Genomic DNA, 23482 nt, shown 5'->3' with positions numbered 1-23482 from the left:
GTAGAGAATTACTTTTGATTCATCCAAAGTCTCTTCTGAGAGTGACTTTTGTGAGACTCTGGCATTTGTTTACGCTTAAAGCTTAATTTATTTCCATTGGTTGACTCTTTGAAAAAGCTCCTAAATCACAAGGGTCACACTTAGCTTTGGTTGCAGACAGCTAGTATAGAAATAAATTGTTATTCTCTATATGGAAGGAAATATTAATATGTACTTTTTTCTACTTTGAATTTGAAGGAACTGGAACCCAAATGTGGAGATGATTTGAACAACAAAGACACTCTGCATGCCAATCACCACCACATTCCAAGTGCTGCTTCCCTCAGACAACACTGTTTTAACCGGGAGCACAGCTCCTCGAGACAAGAAAGAAAAGACACAGTCCACACGTCCATTCTGCACATGGTGAAGACAGGGAAGTCTGGTGTACCGTCATCCTCAAAACAAAGATCTGCAACAAATGTGAACCAAAGCGTACAACAAAATGGTTTGGAGATCAATTCTTCTGGCCATGATACCTCTGACATTCAGGCTCCCTTAGAACAGGCTGCTTGGGACATAGAAGCAATTTCTTGCCCAAGGATAACTGCTTCATTTCCCAATTCTACCAAGCCAGAAGAAAGCATCGAAGCAACAGAGAAACTTCTACACACACATGCCAAACACATACCTTTCCACGATCCTCATCTTTATATAGCCAATGCTATGAGAACAAGATCTGCTGTGGGATTCAAGACGATGGCATTTCCTGATCTCTGGGGCCACTGTTCACCTCCCACTGCTCAACCCATGCTGGATCGCAAACTGGGAGTACAGAGGTGAGGGGTTTATTGACTTGGAAGTTATAGATTTTTTTTCTTCTAAATCCTTTTACAAATAGAGTGGTTTATACAGATAATCTGCCGTTCATAGGAAACTGAGAACTAGCCTAGAGTACCTTAAATACCTTTGGAGACATATAATCTTGCCTCTACACTGGAGATTTTATAATCCAAGTATGAGATAGTAGTAGGCATGTAATACTGGGCAAAGAATTTCTTGGATCCTTCTCATATAAACCCTGCAATCATATCCATGGCAAACTATCACAACAGGGGGCATCATCTAGTGTTTCCACATTCTGGAAACTTTCCTAAAAGAAATCTTTTCAGAAAAATAAGAAGGTGATTATTTGAGATCGCTCTTGTTTTTACTACAAATTGGTGTTTGGTTTTCTTGTTGATAGTTAAAAGTATCATACTTTTATTTCTCAGCCCTAGTATTTGGAGAGTGATTTTGCTGTTTCCCTGCGGACAGAATGGAAAAACATCTCACATATTCTTCAGGGCAGAAAGCCTAAGTGATAGATTATTCCTGTATTCCAAGAAAGACTGCATTGTCCTTGGATCAGCATAGTAAGAATAAAGTGAGATCTGATAAAAGATATTTCTTCTGAGGAGGGGGTTTCTATACATCTTAAGCCAGAAGAGTCAAATATACAGACCAGAATGTGTCTTTATTTTAAATTTCATGTCTTTAGCAAATTATTCTTTTGATGGTAGGTCCCAAGAACTGTTCCTACTTTGGATTCTTTTATGATTTCATCTCAACATGACTGCTATGCTTATGATAATCATACTTACCACCCCAATGGGTGGTCTGTCCCTATCTTACTTCTGTATACCACCTCTTCCTTTTCTCAGTCCAGGCTTTGGGTCCACCTCTCTTTTACCATTCTCTTACCCAGTGTCAACAAAATTCACTGGAAATGTGAAGAGAGATTATAAATCTCTAAAATAACTTTCTTCCTCTCTCTTATTTAAGTCTCGCAGACACTTTTTTTTCCTCACTCAGACAGAAGACTGACCTCAGCCTTCTATAACAGGCAGAATCTGAGGAATACAAATATACAGAATAAAAACACAGTAGAAAGCCTACTATAGTCAATAGTGGTCATTTCTCCCCCAAAGCTCTCTCAGTGCATAAGAAATTTTTATTTATACAGACAGAAAAGCTATAGTACCCTAGCCTAGGTTCTCTTGATAACTGTCTTCAATATGAATATCTTAAAGGAAATCTATCATTTCCCCTTCTGTTTTACTGCTCATGTATTTTTATGCTTTAATAAAGAGGAGAAAGAAGAAGTAGAGTGCTGTTTGTACCATTTGAACCTAAGATGGAGGCACTGTGAAGTGCCTATCTTCTGTGTTTCTCTAAGGATTTCTGAGCTGAGGTAAAACACAGAAACCAACACTTACACTGATTCCAATTTTCTTTACAAGGATCAAGATACTTGAGGATATCCGGAGGCTCCTCCATCCAAGTGATGTTATAAACAAAGTTGTCTTCAGTTTAGACGAGCCCAGGTAGGTGGCCTTGACCATCCATGGAATAGAAAGCAAGGACAATTCTGTTAGTTATGTTGAAGTGCTAATACGAGTGTTCCATATTAGGAATCCACTTCTGCTTCTAAAACCAGCATGGTGACTGTTCTGTTTCAAATACTGTAAGAGCTATCTTACCTTTAGGGAATGTAAATCTGTATTCAAACACAGCAATAGGAAATGTTCATACATTCTCTTTTTTTTTCTTGTAGGCCTTTGCAAGGCAGCATTTCCAATTGCTTAAGGTTCCACTCCAAGTTTGAATCAGGAAATCTCCGTAAAGCCATCCAAGTGCGTGAGTAAGTAAGAAGAGCTACAGTTGTGGCTCGTGGCAGTATGGAAGAGCAGGTGCTGGCCATTTCTTGCCATTACCTGTTCAGTGCTCCCATATTGGTGGCTCAACACCCAAACCAATCATCTTAAGAGTATCTTTACCAAGAAAAATGGCAAACATTACCTAGCATTAAAAGTTTTCTTCTCCGAGTCATCTGTCAAAAGACAATGAGGGAACCTATTGGTTGATGCCTTAGCAAGGTGAATTGTTCACTACATCCACGAATATATGTTATTTCTGTATTTGTTACTTCTATATTTCAGCTTAAGAGACTTCTCTCAGTGCATATGTACCCTTCTATTCTTCCAACGCTAGACCTGTGGACACAGAAGAATACAGGACATTTCCTATCCCTTCTCTTCCCCATAACTGTTTATTCCACAGGGCTGTATTTAGGAGGGAACAATTTTGGATCTCTATCTTTCATTCCAGGGACCATCTATGTATCCCTGGCAAAAGCTACCAATGAGATTTCATTAATAGAAAATGATTCCACAGGCAAGGGATGCATAAAACTAAAATGAAAGAAATGATCCCTTTAAGGTGCAGTGGAATAATAATTTTTCATAATCTCTAGATGTAACACAATTTTACCATAGAAGAGTGAACTAGACTTGCTAGTTACATAATCCTTCTATGGCTGACTTCTGACAAACCAAGTGGTCAATGACATTTTTGGTATAGTAGCCACACATGTTGGAATGAAACAGCCAGGGCTGGCTGCTTTCATCTCCTTCTAGGTGGCCTAGGTGTGGTCTCCCTTGTTTCATGCCTTTCTTGTCTCACCTACAAAATGAGGATAACAGTAACACCTACTTTGTAGTTGTTTTATAAGACTTACTTCATATTCATAAAACTCTTCTCGTAGTGCGCAGCATATGGTAAGCACTCAGTGGACATGCTTTATCTAGGGCTATATGCTTACCATGATGAGCTTAGAACTTAGTGTAGCTCTGCTATAACATGATATTTTTTTCTTTTTTTTATTGGGTATTTATTTCATTTACATTTACAATGCTATCCCAAAAGTCCCCCACATGCTCCCCCACCCACTCCCCCACCCACCCACTCCCACTTCTCGGCCCTGTCCTTCTCCTGTACTGAGGCATATAAAGTTTGCATGACTAATGGGCCTCTCTTTCCACTGATGGCCTACTAGGCCATTTTCTGATTCATATGCAGCTAGAGACACGAGCTCCAGAGGAGTACTGGTTAGTTCATATTGTTGTTCCACCTATTGGGTTGTAGATCCCTTTAGCTCCTTGGGTACTTTCTCTAGCTCCTCCATTGGGGGCCCTGTGATCCATCCAATAGCTGACTGTGAACATCCACTTCTGTGTTTGCTAGGCCCTGGCATAGTCTCACAAGAGACAGCTCTATCTGGGTCCTTTCAGCAAAATCTTGCTAGTGTATGCAATGGTGTCAGCGTTTGGAAGCTGATTATGGGATGGATCCCCGGATATTATGTTTGAAGATAATATTTTTGGGGCAGGGGGAGAGTTATATATGATCTTTTTCTTTTGGTTTTGTTTTTGTACATGAACTACTTCAACAAAGACTGACACATAAGACAGAGAAAAGTTGAGCTACCCAGACTAAAGGAAGAAAGGACAAGCATGTGACAGTTCCATTCCAGCCTACTTCTCCACTCTAAGCTCAGCTTCTACTTTGACCTATGGCTTCTGTTTGTTTTTCTTTCCTCATAGCAACAATGAAGGTTGTTAGAAAAAAATTAATGTAGATTTAAATAGGTCAGCATATATCTAAATATATATATCTCGAGGAGAGAGAGAGAACCAAATGAGAAATTAGGGTTCTAAAGAAAGAGAATCACACACTGTTTACATAATTTCTTAAGTCAAATTCAAAGGACCTTGGAAGTAAGAGTTACTTAAGAGTTTCCTAGGCCAACAGTTTTCAGTGCAGAATCTGTCTAAGTTACTGCCATGGCTAGGTTTCTTTGGTAAATCTATGGGTTTACCTTTGATCAGAGACCAGAATCATAAAGGAACCAGATGTAGTCAGTGCAACATAAATAGGAAGAAAATAAACATCCTAGTAAAAACTTTTAATGACCACTTTTTTGAGTGCGCACTTGGGGACAGTGAATCATACAGGTCAGAGAATTGCTTGTAGGTATGATTTAGCCACCCAGTGGAGTATGCTTCATTGTATGGTAAGCTCACTGGTACAGTCTTACCAGCCTCAGGGTGAGGTGCAGGATTCTATCAGTTAGCTCTGCCCTATTCTTATATCTTGTAACAAGTTCTATCCTTTCATAACTATCCCTAAGCAATGTTGTGCTGGCTTGTTTTCTTGCCATTATTTGACACAATCTGGAGTTATTTGGAAGGAAGAAATCTCAGTTGAGAGAATGCCTCCATAAATTCTGGCTGTAGGACATTTTTTAAATTAGTGATTGATGGGGGAGGACACAGCCATTGTTGATGGTGCCATCCTTGGGCACGTGGTCCTTGGTGCTATACAAAGCTAGGCTGAGAAAGTCAGGATGAACAAGCCAGTAAGTAGCACCCCTCTATGGCCACTGCATTAGCTCCTGCCTCCAGGGCACTGCCCTTTTCAAGTTCCATTACTTCCTTCCATGATGAACTTCAATATGAAAATGTAAGCCAAATAAACCCTTTCTTCCTGAACTTGTATTGGTTATGGTGTTTCATCACAGCAATAGAAATCTTAACTAAGACAGATGTCATTCATCTGGGCTCAGGAATAGAAGTGTACATGAAACAGAACAAAAATATCACTTCCCTGGGAAGAGCAACTCCACCCATTATCTCATTTCTGACTCTGCAGGTTTGAGTATGACTTGTTGGTCAATGCTGACGTGAATAGCTCCCAGCACCAGCAGTGGTTCTACTTCAAGGTGAGCGGCATGAGGGCCGCCGTCCCTTATCACTTCAACATCATCAATTGTGAGAAACCCAACAGCCAGTTCAACTATGGTATGAGCAGTTTTGGGATCAGGGGATTTCTGTTCACATCATGCATGGGTTACTTCCAGGTTGTTTGTATTATTATCAGAAGTCTCCCTGAAGTCCCAGAAGGTTGATGATGGCCTAATGTGCTTTGCTTGTCAGTCTGGCAAGGCAGTGGCCAGTTGGGTGCATAAGGCAAATATGGAAGGGTGGTGAGGGATTCTCACTCTGCCACCAAATATGAGGAGTGTCCACAATATTGCAGTACATTCTGAGGTATAGTACACTTTGAACTTTGAAGTCCTGAAGGTGCTTGTTTCTGCTTTCCATCTTATAAATATCACAAGAGTAAATAAATATATTGGTCTGCTTGCTACAAGACAGGAGAGCTGCAAAATCTACCTGAGCACTGCTTTATATACTCAAAAACTCTGGAAAATGCTTAATCACCATGTTCTACTTGGGATAGCTCACATAGTAATGTATTTGGTGGTTTTGAATGAAGAATAACTATGGGTGCTGCCTTCATTTCATACTACTTCTGGCCCTGCCTCTACTCCATACTGCTTAGAACAGATACTCGTGCCCATAGAAAGACAAAATGTGAGCCTTAACTCTTGCATTCATTTTGCAAAAATGAGGGTTCAAATGCATGCTGTGTTCTCTGTGGAGACTATGGGAGAATGGATGCTGTTCTCCTAATTCAAGAGCCATTTTCTTGCATTCCTTGGCCTACAGCATCTTACTCTCTAAAATCAGCAGCACAGCTCCTTTAATGTTTTCCGTGACATTGCTTCTCTTTAGTCAAACCTCCCTTTGCCTACTCCTCATAAGGGCATCAGTGGTTACATTCAAGACCACATGGATAATCAGTTTGGCTTAATATCTAAGTTTAATTACACTTGCAAAGTCTCTGACAATATACAGTGAACATTCACAACACAGCCTTGAAGGATGAAGAATTGGGTATCTTTAGGGGTCACCATCCAGCCTACTGCTGTATTCTTCATTTGGCTCTGTTTCTCTTTTCTTGTGGATTAAGCCTTGCTTTTATTTCACAGGGATGCAGCCAACCCTGTATTCTGTGAAAGAGGCTCTTCTTGGTCGACCTGCCTGGATACGGACAGGCTCTGACATTTGTTACTACAAGTATGTTAGCATGCACTTGGCTTCAATTGATCTGTGTGGACATTTACCCTCAGTTTAAATTTTTTTTCTGTTATTCTTATAAATATCCACAACCTGTTTGTCTGCTACCCTTATTACCAATGCTTGTCCTGAGACATTTTAAGTTAAATGGAGCTCGCATTAGTCCCCTGACTATCATTGAGGGTATTGCAATATGATTAGTTTCTCTTCACACACCACTGTGAAAACTTGGGCACTTTTTTTTTGGGGGGGGGGGAGAGGGCCAGGTCTTAGAAGTTGTATAGGCAGAAGCTATGGTTAGTTCAAACCTTAGCTCTTCACCTGGACCCCGTGAACAGGAAGTGTAAGGTTCTGTATCCTGTCCCTATGCACACAAGCATCACTTTTCAAGGACAAAGAGGTATGACTATATGACAAGTGTACATAGGGAAGTCTTCTTCCATAGCAAGATAGTTTTGTGTATAAAAGAGGGAAGGATTGAATTATTTATGCTTATTCTTCAATCAATAGACGGCTTCATCAATTTCCCCCGGAAAAAAGAATGTGATGAAAACTTAAAGTATCTACACTCTTAATGAAATAAATGGGTTTATTTACATGCCCATGCATATTTTTCTCATATGGAAAATAAAATTCAAATACGTAAATGAGGGCTAAGAAATGTTAGGGCAGGCAGAGTTCACATGATGCCTTCCTAGTTCATTGCTAGATCTTATAGAAATCAACAGGCTCCTACTTTTCTTTCTCTGCTAAAGTAAGACTCCCCTTTCTAAGATTATAACAGGTCCCTAACATACTACTAGCAGATAATCTAGAATTTGGGATGATTATCGCAGCCTCAGAGAAGAAAGGTATACACTTAATGTCTCTCTGCTTTGAGGCTCTGGGGATGGTATTGACAGGAAAGGTCAGGGGGCGTGTTGTGCTGTTTGGATAAAAGCAGAAATCACCATAGAGATAAGGACAGCTCACAAAGCACAGAGCGGAGATGATTAACACTGTGCAGTAAGGCAGGTGGCAGCTTCCGTCCTTGATGTATCAAGATATGAATCCAAGTAGCATTTTCATATATTCTTTAGAAGAATATCAAAACCTTACAACTTTGTTAGATTTCCATTCACCTATTCCTGGCCCAATTACTTCCTGGCCCACTTATCTTAGGACCCCCTAGGACTCTTTTCCTGGTACACTGAGATGTAGGCTAAACATCACTTCAGGGTTTTAGAGTTCACAATTGCAGGAGACAATATGAAATCTAATTTTTATTGTGCCAGGAATATCTTTTAATTTCCTCTGAATACAGTGTCCATAGATGTGTACAAGACTTAAAGGAAAACTTGCTTGCGTCTGGAATGTGAGGATTGCACAAACATAAGGTCTTGCATTATTAAATCAGTGAAGTAGAGTTCACCTGTGGGATCCTCTTCTTGGAACTGTGGAGTAAGAATGAAGTCCCAGGGGGGCAGGTATCTCCTCAGAGGAGAAAGATGAAGACACACATTCAAAAGCACCACCCTGGCCTAAGGGAAGCCACTGTTAATAGCTTTTAGAGTCATTAACAAGACAATTGTTATGTGAATTAAGGAGTAACAGAGGGGTAAGATGCAAACCATGCATGTATAATGTAATTCATTTTCATATTCCAGCCGTGAATATAACAGAGATGAATGGATAAGGCTGCTACATTGTGATGCAGTTTGTTTTACAATTACTCACATTGTGTTAACACATTACCAATAACATGATGTAACAACAGGACAAATACATGTAATCTCAATTCACCCACAGATTACAACACCTTTGTCTATTATGAAATACTTTAGTGTATGTACAACATGTGTTATCCCATTTCCCATCACAATCTGTGATTGGATCTGCGATAGAGGATTTCTTTGTTTCATCCCTGTATTCTCTCTGGAGTATTAGTCAGGGGAAGCTTCCTACTCTTCTCTATATTAGTGCAAACTCAGGTGTTCCATTTTCCTTGTGGTATTAAATTCCCAGGGTTAGTGTCAGGATACTCAATGTAAGGAGAAATAAGGATATAATTATTATATTTATTCTAGTTATATAATTATTCATTCTATATCTGGGTAGTTAAATACAAATGTGAAAGAAAAAGAACTCCTGGAGGGAATGGGGCCTCATATACTTCTGGGTCCTTAAATACTTTGCCAGAAGCTAAAAGAAAAGACAGAGAGAGAGGCAAGCCATCCTAGCTCCTCCCCTCCCCCGTGAACCCTTGCTGAAGCTATGATGGTGAGCTCCACGTCGTATAACAGCTGATACAGAATTTAATGTGATTTTAATAATGTCTCCCTGGAATAAAACAGAGAAGAGGGTTTGATTTCACTGGCCTCAAATCAAGCTTATTTTGTAATTATTCATTCTATATGGTTGACATGTACTGCAAAAACCAATCAGGTCAATCCCCACCTTAAACATTAGATATTTTACTATCTTTATTACCTAGAACATATACAATATGTTCAAGGAGAAGTTTTTAATATTGTCTCTGTGTGCACAATTCAGTTCTTTCCCCTGGTTATTTACTAGTCTTTCTATTCTGGACACTGAAGAACAAAACGGGTAAATTCATTTTTCTGTGCCTGTCATAAAGTAAGCAAGGACACATTGGTTTGTTTTATTTACTTTCCTGTGGCCAGCTTCTCCTTCTGACTTTTGGCTTCACACCTTCCCCAGTCCTCTCCCAGCTCTGGTCTAAAGCAGTCTCCATGTTGAAGGGCAGTGGGAGGGAAACTGCAGGTGCTGAGTGGCCATGTAATACACTGCAGCTGCTCTCTTCTGACATTTATCTCTGCTCATGAGAGGAGATGGAACAGCTCATTCATGAAGATGAATGCCATACAAGAGCCCTGCCATCATCCATCCTTCCGAGGAATCTCAGGAGAGAGATTTGATGGTATATAGAATATTAGGGATGCTGCAAGGCACTGGGAAGCCCAGCGAGTCGGCTGCTGTGCCTTATTAGATTCCATTAAGTAAAATGATGTACCCTTGTTAAAAAGCCATCGTCAGTGTGAGATTAGCTAATTCACACGTGGCTTTAGTGTTGGCTAATGTAGTACACACAGAGAACAACAGTAACGACATGCAACTTCCTGGAATAGTTCTGAGCACAAGTGGAGATGGATGTAATTTGTAACTGCCTTGTGTACTTTGCTTCCCGCTTCTTTGAAGGCTTCATGGTTACAAAAGTGTGAATCCTTCTGAAGATGAATGGTTCAGGGAAGGGTAAGCTTTTAACTGTGGAGCAGCTGGGTCTGTGTAGCTCAGGTCACCTTTGTCCCAAGATGACCTGTCTAGGGTTTCCAGGTGATCTGAGAGAATACTAGTGCCCAGGCTTTTTCTTCTTTTTCCACCCAGAAGAGATGCTTCAAAGAGAAAATTGTTCTTATGAGTAAATTTCCACCATCTCTTCACCACAAAGACATCTGACAAATTACTCCAACTTTTCTCAATCTTAGTTTGTCTATAAAATAAGAATAAAAGGGTATCTACCTCCACCGAGCAGCTCTGAAGATTGAAGGACATTTGGTAAAACACACAATAATCCAAAGCCTTTGAATACTGTAGGCATTCAATTCATGTTAGCACTATTTAGTACTAATTACTAGAACCATATTAAATTGAGTATTGGTGATGGTCATAGTATATAACTCACCTTTACTAGTAGTTCTCACCTGGACTGTTTGATACTTCTTTGTTTTAGACCCTTAAGTTTGTAGCAGTCCTGGTATATACAGATCTCAGATTCTTACTTGATGAACTGAACAAAATTTCACTTTTCACTATGTCCATTTCTAAGAGGTAAGTGATAACAATGTTAAAAATCTTAGTTTCAGATATAAATCCACACTGAATACTGTGTGTGTGGAATTGTTCAAGACACTTCACAACAGTGAGTGGCAATGTTTTCACCTATAGAATGTATAGAAAATATTTTCTCTGGAAGGGTAATATTAAGATTGTCACAAAATAGTTGAAGCATTTTAATTGTTGCTCAGGGAATCTTAGCTCCATTTATTTTGTAAACTCCAACTGAACAGTTGCCAACATCCAGGCATGGCACACAAATGCCAAGCACAGCAACACACAAAGGAATATGCTTGGTCCTTGTGATAGTATTAGCAATGAGAAAGATTCTAGCGTCAAAGAGCTATGTACAATATTATAGAGCATGTCTTTGAAGGGCAAACATTTAAGCTGAGAAAAGGGAAGAGGGTAATTGAAGATGATGACAAAGGTTTTTTATGTCCTTGTAACATAGGAAGGAAGCAGCTAATGTAGGAAGGATGACTAGTACTGCCCTGGAGATGTCCTTCAGCATGTTCACACTGCAAATGAGAAAACAAACACAAACTAATTGGATGGTTGCATTCTGCCTCGAACAAACCAAATCAGAAAGCCATACTTCACTTTAGAGATTTACTAGACATTCATCAAAGGCCTCTGAGGAACGTTGCCTGTGGACATTGCCACCTCCTCTAAAGTGTGTTTACCCCAAAAGTATCCAGTTATGAAGTCTGATGTTTGTTTTAGAGTCCTCCAGAGTTCAGACCCATCACTCCAGGTTGCAACACAACTTTCTTCAGCTGAACTTCACTCTCTACAAGCTGATGTTTCGTTTCCAATTTCCTTAACTCCCAGCAGGGAACAACCATCTTGGGAAAGGCCAGCTTGCAGAATGGTTGCTGACAGCTTCAGGCTATGAAGTATGTTATGAGAGATGTGTATCTTCCTGTGTGTGTGTTGTTTGTGTGTGTGTGTGCGGGTGTGTGTTTACATACACATGTGAGAAGATTTCGCACATAATCAAAGCTACCATCTGGATTCGTATTCTTCTATCACAGGAACCATGGAGTCTGAAAATTATGGGTCCATGCTATTTCTCTTTCCACTCCCCTAGAATTGGTCTTTTCTTGGAGCCCAGGGTGGTTTCAGTGGGGAAGAATGTAAGGACAGATACAGAGATTTCATTACCCCCTTCTTTCTAGCTTTCTGTAGCAGAGCAGAGCAAGGCTGAGTTTGTGATGTGTAAGTGCCCTTGTTATATGACTTCAATTTACATTGGGAAAACTACAGACTATCAATATTTAATGGAACATGCAACTACTATTCTCCAGACTTCATGGGAAGACCTATAAAAAAAACAAGGCTATTATCAAATAAGACCACTACAACTGGCTCTTATCTCAAGTCAAGATGCTGACTCTGTCAGCACTGTTCATAGGTGAAGGATCTGGTGACAGTGGACATTTGATGATGTTTCTACTTGCCTTCATATTCAGGAGTGTGTGTGCACATGTGTATTTACATGTGTATTGTTTATAGATTGGACACTCTTTCATACTTTAATGCAGTGTCCCTGGCTCATTTCTCTTGGTTAGGAGCTGTAACTGACCAGTACTGTTTGCTATTTAGCAAGGTATAATGAAAATGTGCTTTTTCATTGGAACCTTTGCAAGTGCAATCAGAAAGCAAATAAAGACAGAACACATGTGCCTCTCGTGCCTTCTGGGTGGCCATCTGCTCTTTGCATACTTTCTAATAACCAGAGTCTTAGCTTTAGGAGACACTTTAAAACTTTGGGGAAATCTGGAAAAAATAGATGCAGCTAGATATGAAGACCCAGATAACTGCATGGGGGAGATACTCTTTTGAAGCTATTTCTACAAGCACATGGGAAATAGATTCTATTAGTGTGATTCAAAAGCCGTGTAGGACAGTTGCTTTGGCCTAGTATTGTTATGGGGTTATTCTCTTCTCTCCTCTACCCCCGCCCAGAGTGAATGGTTCCAGGTTTCTATGTGAACAGAAGCTGAAGCAAGCAAAGTTGAGTGGTAGTAGTTGGAAGTATTGACAACCTCTCAGACACCTACCACTAGTTTTATAAACATTGAAACATTACAAGGAGCACAGGAAGTGTGACCGAATGCTATGAGTTCCTTTCCCATACAACTGCCTTTTGTGGTTAGTGGTGGTAAGGGGAGCAAGAAGGAAGCTAAAAGAAGAAAAGAGTATCTGTTTTTATGTTTTGCAAGAACATACAAATAATAATCTATTTTCTTCTTTCTCTTTTCCTTCTCCCTCACCCAAATCCCCAAACCTCACAATGATCCAGCAAGCTAATGTCGTGCCAGAGGTAGAATTGCCGCTGGTGTTATGAGCCTTTTCCATTATCATGCAGCCTGGATGATAACATTTCTCAGGAAAGCCTGTACAGCTGTCTCACCATCAACAGGCAAAACGAGAGTGTAACTGGCAGTGTGTATGGAAAACGTTGCATGGGATGTACTTCTGGGTGCAATCTACTTTGATACTGTTCTCTGAAGTATCAGAATTGGTCCTTCATCTTTGACAAAGGAAATTGTGCACTCTCAAGCTTTAGGAAGTGAAGTCCCCTTTGGGATGACAAATCATTCCTTTGGAAAGAACTCATTGCTCAGTGAAAGAACAGTCACTTTAGCTAGAGAAATCTGGGTTCAAATCCTGCAGCCAGCATTTCCTTGCTTTATGGTCAGCTAGCTCTTCTAAGCTTCCATTCTTTTCATTCACAGGATGAGTTATTACAGCAGTGACAAAAGAGGACATATGTGAATCTTGAGATGGAATTCAGTGCTTAGTAGCAATAGCTAATAAATCCATTTGTCAGAAGCAAAGGGTATGGGCTGCATGCTGATATCCATAGATTAGTGTTGTATTATACCTTCACCAGTGGAGCTTCTTATAGCAGGAGGCAGTTAATACAGAGACTCATACATAATCAAACTGCCAAGACTAAATTGTGATGTGTTCAGCCCTGAATGGGATATCAATTTCATCCCCTCTATAACATAGGAAACAACACAGAAGAGGGGTCAGGAGAACATCACAGGTAGAGGGTGGGCGATGTGCAGCAAAAAATACCATTTCTGGACATAACATCAAAATATCACAAAATGAAAGGGATCAGCTGGACTTTATATGGTTGTGCCAAGTGATAAGGATAGGAGAACAAAATTTGGGTGTGTGTCTGCAATAGGGACAGTATGAAACAGAATCGGCGTATATCATCCTCTTTCCCAGTGCAGTGGTTAGGTAGTGGTCATCTGTGGTTGCAGTTACAGCAGGGGACGTCACAATATGTATACCACAAACAGGAGATCCTGGGTCAAGTGTATATATGTGGCTGAGCTGATACAGGAGCTGGCAGTGAATTCAATTGTCTGTTTCTTCACTCTCTAAGTCTTACTCACAAAAGTGTTTTTGATCACTGAGTTATGGTTCTCTTGCCAATATGTAGCACAGGGGGGTTCTGACATTTAGGACTCTGGGGCCTCCCCACTCCCTCTGCAGCCTTGTCCCTTACCCAACTTCATTTATTCTCATCCTGTCCTTTTCTCTTTTCAGAAATCACTACCGTCAGAATGTAGCTACCATGGATGGAGCAGTCGGGAAGCGCTACTACACCCTTACCTTTGCTGTTACCTTCCCCCACAATGAGGATGCCTGCTATCTGGCCTATCACTATCCCTACACCTATTCCACCCTCATGGTAATGTCTTACCTATAGCATCATTATCCTGGCATGAGAGCAAGGGCAAGAGGTTTTTCTGGGAACATTACCGAGATTCCAGAATAAGGGGTGAGCAGGGAGAGGAGAGGAGAACCATCATTTTCCTAAGACAGTGGGATGTGTTGTCATCAACTTGGCTTGTGTTCTGTGTCCTTATCTGATTGACACACATGGCTGGGTCATGGCAAGTGCTCTTCTAGAGACCCACATTGTCTACTGGCTGAGAGTGGGAGCTGGGGTTATGTCTTATGGCCTCTGTCACAAGTAAACTATGAAGTTGTTAGATCGGCAATGAGTTAGGGTCAACTCTTGCAAGTAGGCAGAGATACAGAAAAGAATTACTTACTGGAAGAGAGATGTAGAAGGCAGAAGAGAGATTTTGAATCTGTGAGTCTGAGTTATCTGTGAGCGAGCATCCAGGTCAGCTTCTCCAGTGGATTCCACGTCTATGTTTGAGCAAACAGTAGAAGAAGAAAACAATGAGTCCAGTGGCCATTATTTATGTAGAAGGTACAGCATAAGGCAGCAAGATTCACAGTTATTCCCATGTTTGAAGTCTCTGCAAAATTATTGATGGGGCAACTTTGAGGAAACTTATGCCTAGATCATACAGTTTCCTATCATTTCCAAAAGTTAGCAAACCATCACTTTCCCCTAGCTATTTTATGACTATCCTGTGGAATAATGAGCTACAATATTTTCTACAAAATGCTTTTATCCTCTGTGTTAATACAAAATGTTACTGCCGTATTCATAATATTATGTATATGCCTACAATATAGCATTTAGCTTGAAGGTTGAACATTTTCATTTTAAGACTGTGATAAAGAATAGGACAAGATAACAACTGTTCAAAGGGAATGCTTTGGTATAAATAAAAATCTCTTGGAGCAGGCACACTTAAACCACTCAGCTAAGCCCTTTATGAGGGTGCAGCTGTCCTTTTTTCCATATGTTGTCTTGCCTACAGAGATATTTTTACTGTTTTCCAGATTGCAGAAGAAACACAACTAGTATTATTTGTGTATCACCCTTAGAGAACACATGAAGTTAATCTAAGGCATGCATATCTCATAATATGCTGAAACAAGCTGTGACTGTTGTAAGACATGCTTGCTGCCTTTGGGGACATACAACAGACAGGATTCATGAATGTCTTCCCCTGTGCTTATGATCTTGACAGTGAAGCACTGTGTGTGGAATGTCTACTGGAAAAGGAGGTACACTTTTGCATACATGTTGGTTCGTTTCCATTGGAGGAAGAAAGATGGGTATAGGACGCCCACACATATACATTTGTTAGGCTACCTTAGACCCTGAGGAGATTCATGGTGGAGGTGAATATAAAGCATTCAAAGGAGTCTGGAAACTTGTCTAATTCACCTGTAATATTTATTCAACTGAGACTGAAAAGTCCCATATCTGGCTAGTGGCAAGATGGGGAACAGAACACTGGTGTTTCGTGTTAATCCCTGTGGCCTTTCTATTCTACTGTAGAAGTATAGAATGAGTTCAGTGGAATTTTCTTCTCTGGGATCAGCTTTGTATTCTTGCCTGCTATTATATGCTGTAGGTACTAGAAATTCAGCTTGATAAATTGTATAAGTATGCATAGTTGTTGGGTTCTGTGAGGAGATAGTTATACAGATGGCAGAGTTTAAATCACCAACTCAAGGATTTTTATCTGAAATCCTTAGTACTGTGGATGTGGTTCATCTGAATACTAACAGTTTTTATCAAACATGGTCCAGCTCAGATCTCAGGAGGCTTTGATAGACGCTTGGTGAGTGTCTACAAGCTGATTCAAAGACAGGAATCAGGCTTCCATCTTGCTCTGGGGCTCTGGGCTATTTCCTTCCCAGAGGCTGGTCAGACCAGAGCACAGGGTCTAAAGCTTCTGACTTACAAACACATCAAGAGTGATTGGGACCTAGGGAAAAGAATTTCATTTTCAAGGGAGACAAAGGTACCAGCAATGAAGACCCTTATTAGGGGGAAGAGATAGAGCTGGCTAGCTAGATGAGATAAGATTGCTAACTGGTTTGGTGTTTTCTTGTTTTTCTACCGACTGTAGGCATTTGAGAAGAGTTAATGAGAAAAGTCACAGGAGAGGTGTGCAAGGCTTCTTCCTCTTAAATGAGCAGAATGGCGTATAAAAGATAATCTGTTATCTGGAAAGTGACAATGATACTCTCAATTTTAGGCTTCACATTTCCAATGACTGATGGCCTCTGTCTTCTCTGGGTTAGGAGTGTAATTGACTCTGGCTTCACTTGTGAAACCCTTCCTCCCACTTCAACAGAATGAGTTGGTTCTGGGACACACACTGGTAATTTTTATTTTTAGAGGTGTCCTAAAACAGTTCTTTTCCAACTGATCAGTGACAAACTAATGTGAATGATGTCCCAGGAGTAGAATTAACTACACGTGACTTGAGGGTTATGTTGAGGGGTGAAAATAAATTTTCATGTGGGATTCACAATTTGTAAATCTCTTACAACAAGATTGTGTTTAAGCCTTGAAAACATTTTTTTTTACAGCAGAGGATTGTATGCTGGATATCTTTGCATGTAATTTTGAATATAATTTTGAAACTTTAAGAACATTACTATTTTCTTTTTTTATTGGGTATTTATTTCATTTACATTTACAATGTTATCCCAAAAGTCCCCCACACACTCTCCCCCCACTCCCCCCACCACTCCCACTTCTTTGCCCTGTCGTTCCCCTGTACTGAGGCATATAAAGTTTGCACAACCAATGGGCCTCTCTCCACTGATGGCCGACTAGGCCATTTTCTGATTCATATGCAGCTAGAGACAGGAGCTCCAGGAGGGTACTGGTTAGTTCATATTGTTGTTCCACCTATAGAGTTGCAGATTGGGTACTTTCTCTAGCTCCTTCATTGGGGGCCCTGTGATCTATCTAATAGCTGACTGTGAGCATCCACTTCTGTGTTTGCTAGGCCCCGGCATAGTCTCACAAGAGACAGCTCTATCTTGGGTCCTTTCAGCAAAATCTTGCTAGTGTATGCAATGGTGTCAGCGTTTGGAAGCTGATTATGGGATGTATCCCCGGGTATGAGTATGGCAGTCTCTAGATGGTCCATCCTCTAGTCTCAGCTCCAAACTGTCTCTGTAATTCCTTCCATGGGTGTTTTGTTATAAGAGAATTAGTATTTGGTTCTTTCAGATTGTTATCTTCCAGAAACTTGCTGGCAATTCTGTTGGATAATCACCCAAATTACAGCATTAAAATAAAGCTAAGACAAAGAAATAGAATGTTATAATTCTGGAGCAAACCAAGGGAGTTAGGTTTCAATCAGCCATACCATTATAGAAGTAACTGAAAAGACTGCTCGGCTGTTAAAGTCCTGAGATTCTGCTATGGAAGGCTTATATGGAGCAGTGGTCCTAGCTGGAAATGAGGACTGGAGATAATTTTGGGTAGATAAGGAGGTGTGGCCAAGGAATTTCATTGAGAACTTCTACATCCATAAGTTGGCAAGAGATAAATAAGGAGGTTTTAAGTGGGATTCCTATGTTAGGAGAGCTTAATAAAGCTTGTGAGCAGTAGATCCATGGGGCAGAGATTTTTGTCCTGATATTTATACTTAATGGAGGAAATGCTCCTACCATTTTCAGAGATGAAAACAAGAGTGGGAAAAGGAAAAGGAGGTGGAGAAGCACAAGATGGAGAAAAGAGAAGAATTCTCTACAGACAATGTCTCTGTCTTATAAAGGGTTCAGAATAAATGGAGAGTTTCAAAGACATCACATGGGAAATGTTGACTTCCATGTGGTAGATCAAAGATGCAGCCAGCAAACTATAAATCAGTGTTGTCACATAATCAATAGACAGAGACCTAGCCTTGTATGAAGTAAAACAAAGTACCATGCAGGGTCTTGATATGAGGGAGGTGAACATAAAGGATCCAAGATATGTTTGAAGGACAGGTTTTTGCCAAAAGACCCAGAAAATGCCAGATATCTAGAGCTGTTGTGGTGGAGCTGTGCCTCCCGATGGGACATTAATTTAGAAGGTCATGAAGCATTGTTGCTATGGTGGCTATTGAACACCTTGGCCAAAGAGTCAAGGCAAGAAAATATGCAGAACACCAAGGGGACACTGGGTCTATGATACAATAGTAGGGAGGCTGTTAATTCCCTAATGAAAGAGGGAGAACAACCTTACCCTTTTATGAGCCTTGTCTTCACTCCAGCACCCACCTGCTGCAGGTGGTCTTGGGGGTGCTAGTGTATAAGAAGTAAAAGGCTGACTGAGACTGGGGACATTTCAGTGGCAGCACTGTCTTGAGTCATCAATATACCTGTGAGTAGCCACAGTAAACTCATTGATTCACCAAGCTGGCCTTGAGCAAGAATCACTTCTTTGCTCTGTCATCTTCTGAGAAGTAGATGTGTCTTGTGACATCTTCTCAGGAAAGCTCACACCATGAGAGTCACAATGTAAGGGCAATTTTTGGAAGTCAGATGAACACTGATGAGTCTAGGCCTCTGTTTCCTTAGCTAGTAACTATGTGCAAAGCTTTACAATTTTTTTTCCCCACTTACTTTTTTTTTGATTTTTAATATTTTTATTACATATTTTCCTCAATTACATTTCCAATGCTATCCCAAAAGTCCCCCATAGCACCCCCCACTTCCCTACCCACTCATTCCCATTCTTTTGGCCCTGGCATTCCCCTATATTGGGGCATATAAAGTTTGCAAGTCCAATGGGCCTCTCTTTCCATTGATGGCCGACTAGGCCATCTTTCGATACATATGCAGCTAGAGACAAGAGCTCCAGGGTTCTGGTTAGTACATCATGTTGTTCCAACAATAGGGTTGCAGATCCCTTTAGCTCCTTGGGTAATTTCTCTAGCTTCTCCATTGGGAGTCCTGTGATACATCCAATAGCTGACTGTGAACATCCACTCCTGTGTTTGCTAGGCCCCGGCATCGTCTCACAAGAGACAGCTATATTTGGGTCCTTTCAGCAAAATCTTGCTAGTGTATGCAATGGTGTCAGCGTTTAGAAGCTGATTATGGGATGGATCCCTGGATACGGCAGTCTCTAAATGGTCCATCCTTTCATCACAGCTACGAACTTTGTCTCTGTAACTCCTTCCCTGGGTGTTTTGTTCCCAATTCTAAGAAGGTGCACAATGTCCACACTTTGGTCTTCATTCTTCTTGATTTTCATGCATTTATCAAATTGTATCTTATATCTTGGGTATCCTAAGTTTTGGGCTAATATCCACTTATCAGTGAATACATATTGTGTGAGTTCTTTTGTGATTGTGTTATTTCACTCAAGATGATGCCCTCCAGGTCCATCCATTTGGCTAGGAATTTCATAAATTCATTCTTTTTAATAGCTGAGTAGTACTCCATTGTGTAAATGTACCATAATTTCTGTATCCATTCCTCTGTTGAGGGACATCTGGGTTCTTTCCAGCTTCTGGCTATTATAAATAGGGCTGCTATGAACATAGTGGAGCATGTGTCCTTTTTACCGGTTGGGACATCTTCTGGATATATGCCCAGGAGAGGTATTGCTGGATCCTCCGGTAGTACTATGTCCAATTTTCTGAGGAACCGCCAGACTGATTTCCAGAGTGGTTGTACAAGCTTGCAATCCCACCAACAATGGAGGAGTGTTCCTCTTTCTCCACATCCTCGCCAGCATCTGCTGTCACCTGAATTTTTGATCTTAGCCATTCTGACTGGTGTGAGGTGGAATCTCAGGGTTGTTTTGATTTGCATTTCCCTGATGATTAAGGATGTTGAACATTTTTCAGGTGTTTCTCTGCCATTCGGTATTCCTCAGGTGAGAATTCTTTGTTCAGTTCTGAGCCCCATTTTTAATGGGGTTATTTGACTTTCTGGAGTCCACCTTCTTGAGTTCTTTATATATATTGGATATTAGTCCCTTATCTGATTTAGGATAGGTGAAGATCCTTTCCCAATCTGTTGGTGGTTTTTTTGTCTTATTGATGGTGTCTTTAGCCTTGCAGAAGCTTTGTAGTTTCATGAGGTCCCACTTGTCAATTCTCGATCTTACAGCACAAGCCATTACTGTTCTATTCAGGAATTTTTCCCCTGTGCCCATATCTTCAAGGCTTTTCCCCACTTTCTCCTCTATAAGTTTCAGTGTCTCTGGTTTTATGTGAAGTTCCTTGATCCACTTAGACTTGACCTTAGTACAAGGAGATAGGAATGGATAGATTCGCATTCTTCTACATGTTAACAACCAGTTGTGCCAGCACCATTTGTTGAAAATGCTGTCTTTCTTCCACTGGATGTTTTTAGCTCCCTTGTCGAAGATCAAGTGACCATAGGTGTGTGGGTTCATTTCTGGGTCTTCAATTCTATTCCATTGGTCTATTTGTCTGTCACTATACCAGTACCATGCAGTTTTTATCACAATTGCTCTGTAGTAGAGCTTTAGGTCGGGCATGGTGATTTCACCAGAGGTTCTTTTATCCTTGAGAAGAGTTTTTGCTATCCTAGGTTTTTTGTTATTCCAGATGAATTTGCAGATTGCACTTTCTAATTCGTTGAAGAATTGATTTGGAATTTTGATGGGGATTGCATTGAATCTGTAGATTGCTTTTGGCAAGATAGCCATTTTTACAATGTTGATCCTGCCAATCCATGAGCATGGGAGATCTTTCCATCTTCTGAGATCTTCTATAATTTCTTTCTTCAGAGACTTGAAGTTTTTATTATACAGATCTTTCACTTCCTTAGTTAGAGTCACGCCAAGATATTTTATATTATTTGTGACTATTGAGAAGGGTGTTGTTTCCCTAATTTCTTTCTCAGCCTGTTTATTCTTTGTGTAGAGAAAGGCCATTGATTTGTTTGAGTTAATTTTATATCCAGCTACTTCACCGAAGCTGTTTATCAGGCTTAGGAGTTCTCTGGTGGAATTTTTAGGGTCACTTATATATACTATCATATCATCTGCAAAAAGTGATATTTTGACTTCATCTTTTCCAATTTGTATCCCTTTGATCTCCTTTTGTTGTCGAATTGCTCTGGCTAGGACTTCAAGTACAATGTTGAATAGGTATGGAGAAAGTGGACAGCCTTGTCTAGTCCCTGATTTTAGAGGGATTGCTTCAAGCTTCTGACCATTTACTTTGATGTTGGCTACTGGTTTGCTGTAGATTGCTTTTATCATGTTTAGGTATGGGCCTTGAATTCCTGATCTTTCCAAGACTTTTATCATGAATGGGTGTTGGATCTTGTCAAATGCTTTTTCTGCATCTAAGGAGATGACCATGTGGTTTTTGTCTTTGAGTTTGTTTATATACTGGATTACGTTGATGGATTTCCGTATATTGAACCATCCCTGCATCCCTGGGATGAAACCTACTTGGTCAGGAAGGATGATTGTTTTGATGTGTTCTTGGATTCGGATAGCAAGAACTTTATTGAGGATTTTTGCATCAATATTCATAAGGGATATTGGTCTGAAGTTTTCTATCTTTGTTGGGTCTTTTTGTGGTTTAGGTATCAGAGTAATTGTGGCTTCATAGAATGAGTTGGGTAGAGTACCTTCTGTTTCTATTTTGTGGAATAGTTTGTGAAGAACTGGGATTAGATCTTCTTTGAAGGTCTGATAGAACTCTGCACTAAACCCATCTGGTCCTGGGCTTTTTTTAGTTGGGAGACTATTAATGACTGCTTCTATTTCTTTGGGGGATATAGGGCTGTTTAGATCATTAACCTGATCTTGATTCATCTTTGGTACCTGGTATCTGTCTAGGAACTTCTCCATTTCATCCAGGTTCTCCAGTTTTGTTGAGTATAGCCTTTGGTAGAAGGATCTGATGGTGTTTTGGATGTCTTCAGGATCTGTTGTTATGTCTCCTTTTTCATTTCTGATTTTGTTAATTAGAATACTTTCCCTGTGCCCTCTAGTGAGTCTGGCTAAGGGTTTATCTATCTTGTTGATTTTCTCAAAGAACCAGCTCCTTGATTGGTTGATTCTTTGAATAGTTTTTCTTGTTTCCACTTGGTTGATTTCACCCCTGAGTTTGATTATTTCCTGCAGTCTACTCCTCTTGGGTGAATTTGCTTCCTTTTGTTCTAGTGCTTTTAGGTGTGTTGTCAAGCTGCTAATGTGTGCTCTCTCTAGTTTCCTTTTGGAGGCACTCAGAGCTATGAGTTTTCCTCTTAGAAATGCTTTCATTTCGTGCCATAAGTTTGGGTATGTTGTGGCTTCATTTTCATTGAACTCTAAAAAGTCCTTAATTTCTTTCTTTATTCCTTCCTTGACCAAGGTATCATTGAGAAGAGTGTTGTTCAGTTTCCACGTGAAGGTAGGCTTTCTATTATTTATTTTGTTATTGAAGATCAGCCTTAGTCCATGGTGATCTGATAGGATGCATGGGACAATTTCAATATTTTTGTATCTGTTGAGGCCTGTTTTGTGACCAATTATGTGGTCAATTTTGGAGAAGGTACCATGAGGTGCTGAGAAGAAGGTATATCCTTTTGTTTTAGGATAGAATGTTCTGTAGATATCTGCCAGATCCATTTGATTCATAATTTCTCTTAGTTTCTCTGTGTCCCTGTTTAGTTTCTGTTTCCATGATCTGTCCATTGGTGAAAGTGGTGTGTTGAAGTCTCCCACTATTATTGTATGAGGTGCAATGTGTGCTTTGAGATTTACTAAAGTTTCTTTAATGAATGTGGCTGCCTTTGTATTTGGAGCATATATATTCAGGATTGATAGTTCCTCTTGGAGGATTTTACCTTTGATGAGTATGAAGTGTCCCTCCCTGTCTTTTTTAATGACTTTGGGTTGGAAGTCAATCTTATCAGATATTAGAATGGCTACTCCAGCTTGTTTCTTCATGCCATTTGCTTGGAAAATTGTTTTCCAGCCTTTCATTCTGAGGTAGTGTCTATCCTTTTCTCTGAGATGAGTTTCCTGTAAGCAGCAAAATGTTGGGTCTTGTTTGTGTAGCCAGTTTGTTAGTCTATGTCTTTTTATCGGGGAGTTGAGTCCATTGATATTAAGAGATATTAAGGAAAAGTAATTGTTTCCTGTTATTTTTGTTGTTAAAGTTGGCATTTTGTTCTTGTGGCTGTCTTCTTTT

At 40.2% G+C, this 23482-nt stretch overlaps 1 protein-coding gene across 1 annotated transcript in view; it reads left to right on the top strand.

Annotated features, from left to right (window-relative positions):
* The window catches only part of Agbl1 (AGBL carboxypeptidase 1), an 818045-nt gene that overhangs the window by 95579 nt on the left and 698984 nt on the right, over window positions 1-23482 (top strand). Inside the window, exons 9-14 of the mRNA XM_021168273.2 lie at window positions 238-818; window positions 2262-2345; window positions 2576-2662; window positions 5512-5660; window positions 6695-6782; window positions 14196-14340. Of these exons, the coding sequence (XP_021023932.2) occupies window positions 238-818; window positions 2262-2345; window positions 2576-2662; window positions 5512-5660; window positions 6695-6782; window positions 14196-14340 (1134 nt within the window). The remainder of the gene's footprint in view (window positions 1-237; window positions 819-2261; window positions 2346-2575; window positions 2663-5511; window positions 5661-6694; window positions 6783-14195; window positions 14341-23482) is intronic.

Source organism: Mus caroli, unplaced genomic scaffold (genome assembly GCF_978045245.1).
Source record: "Mus caroli unplaced genomic scaffold, Mus_caroli_1 scaffold_8, whole genome shotgun sequence".
Classification (NCBI taxonomy): domain Eukaryota; kingdom Metazoa; phylum Chordata; class Mammalia; order Rodentia; family Muridae; genus Mus; species Mus caroli.
This window is presented reverse-complemented; position numbering and strand designations above follow the sequence as displayed.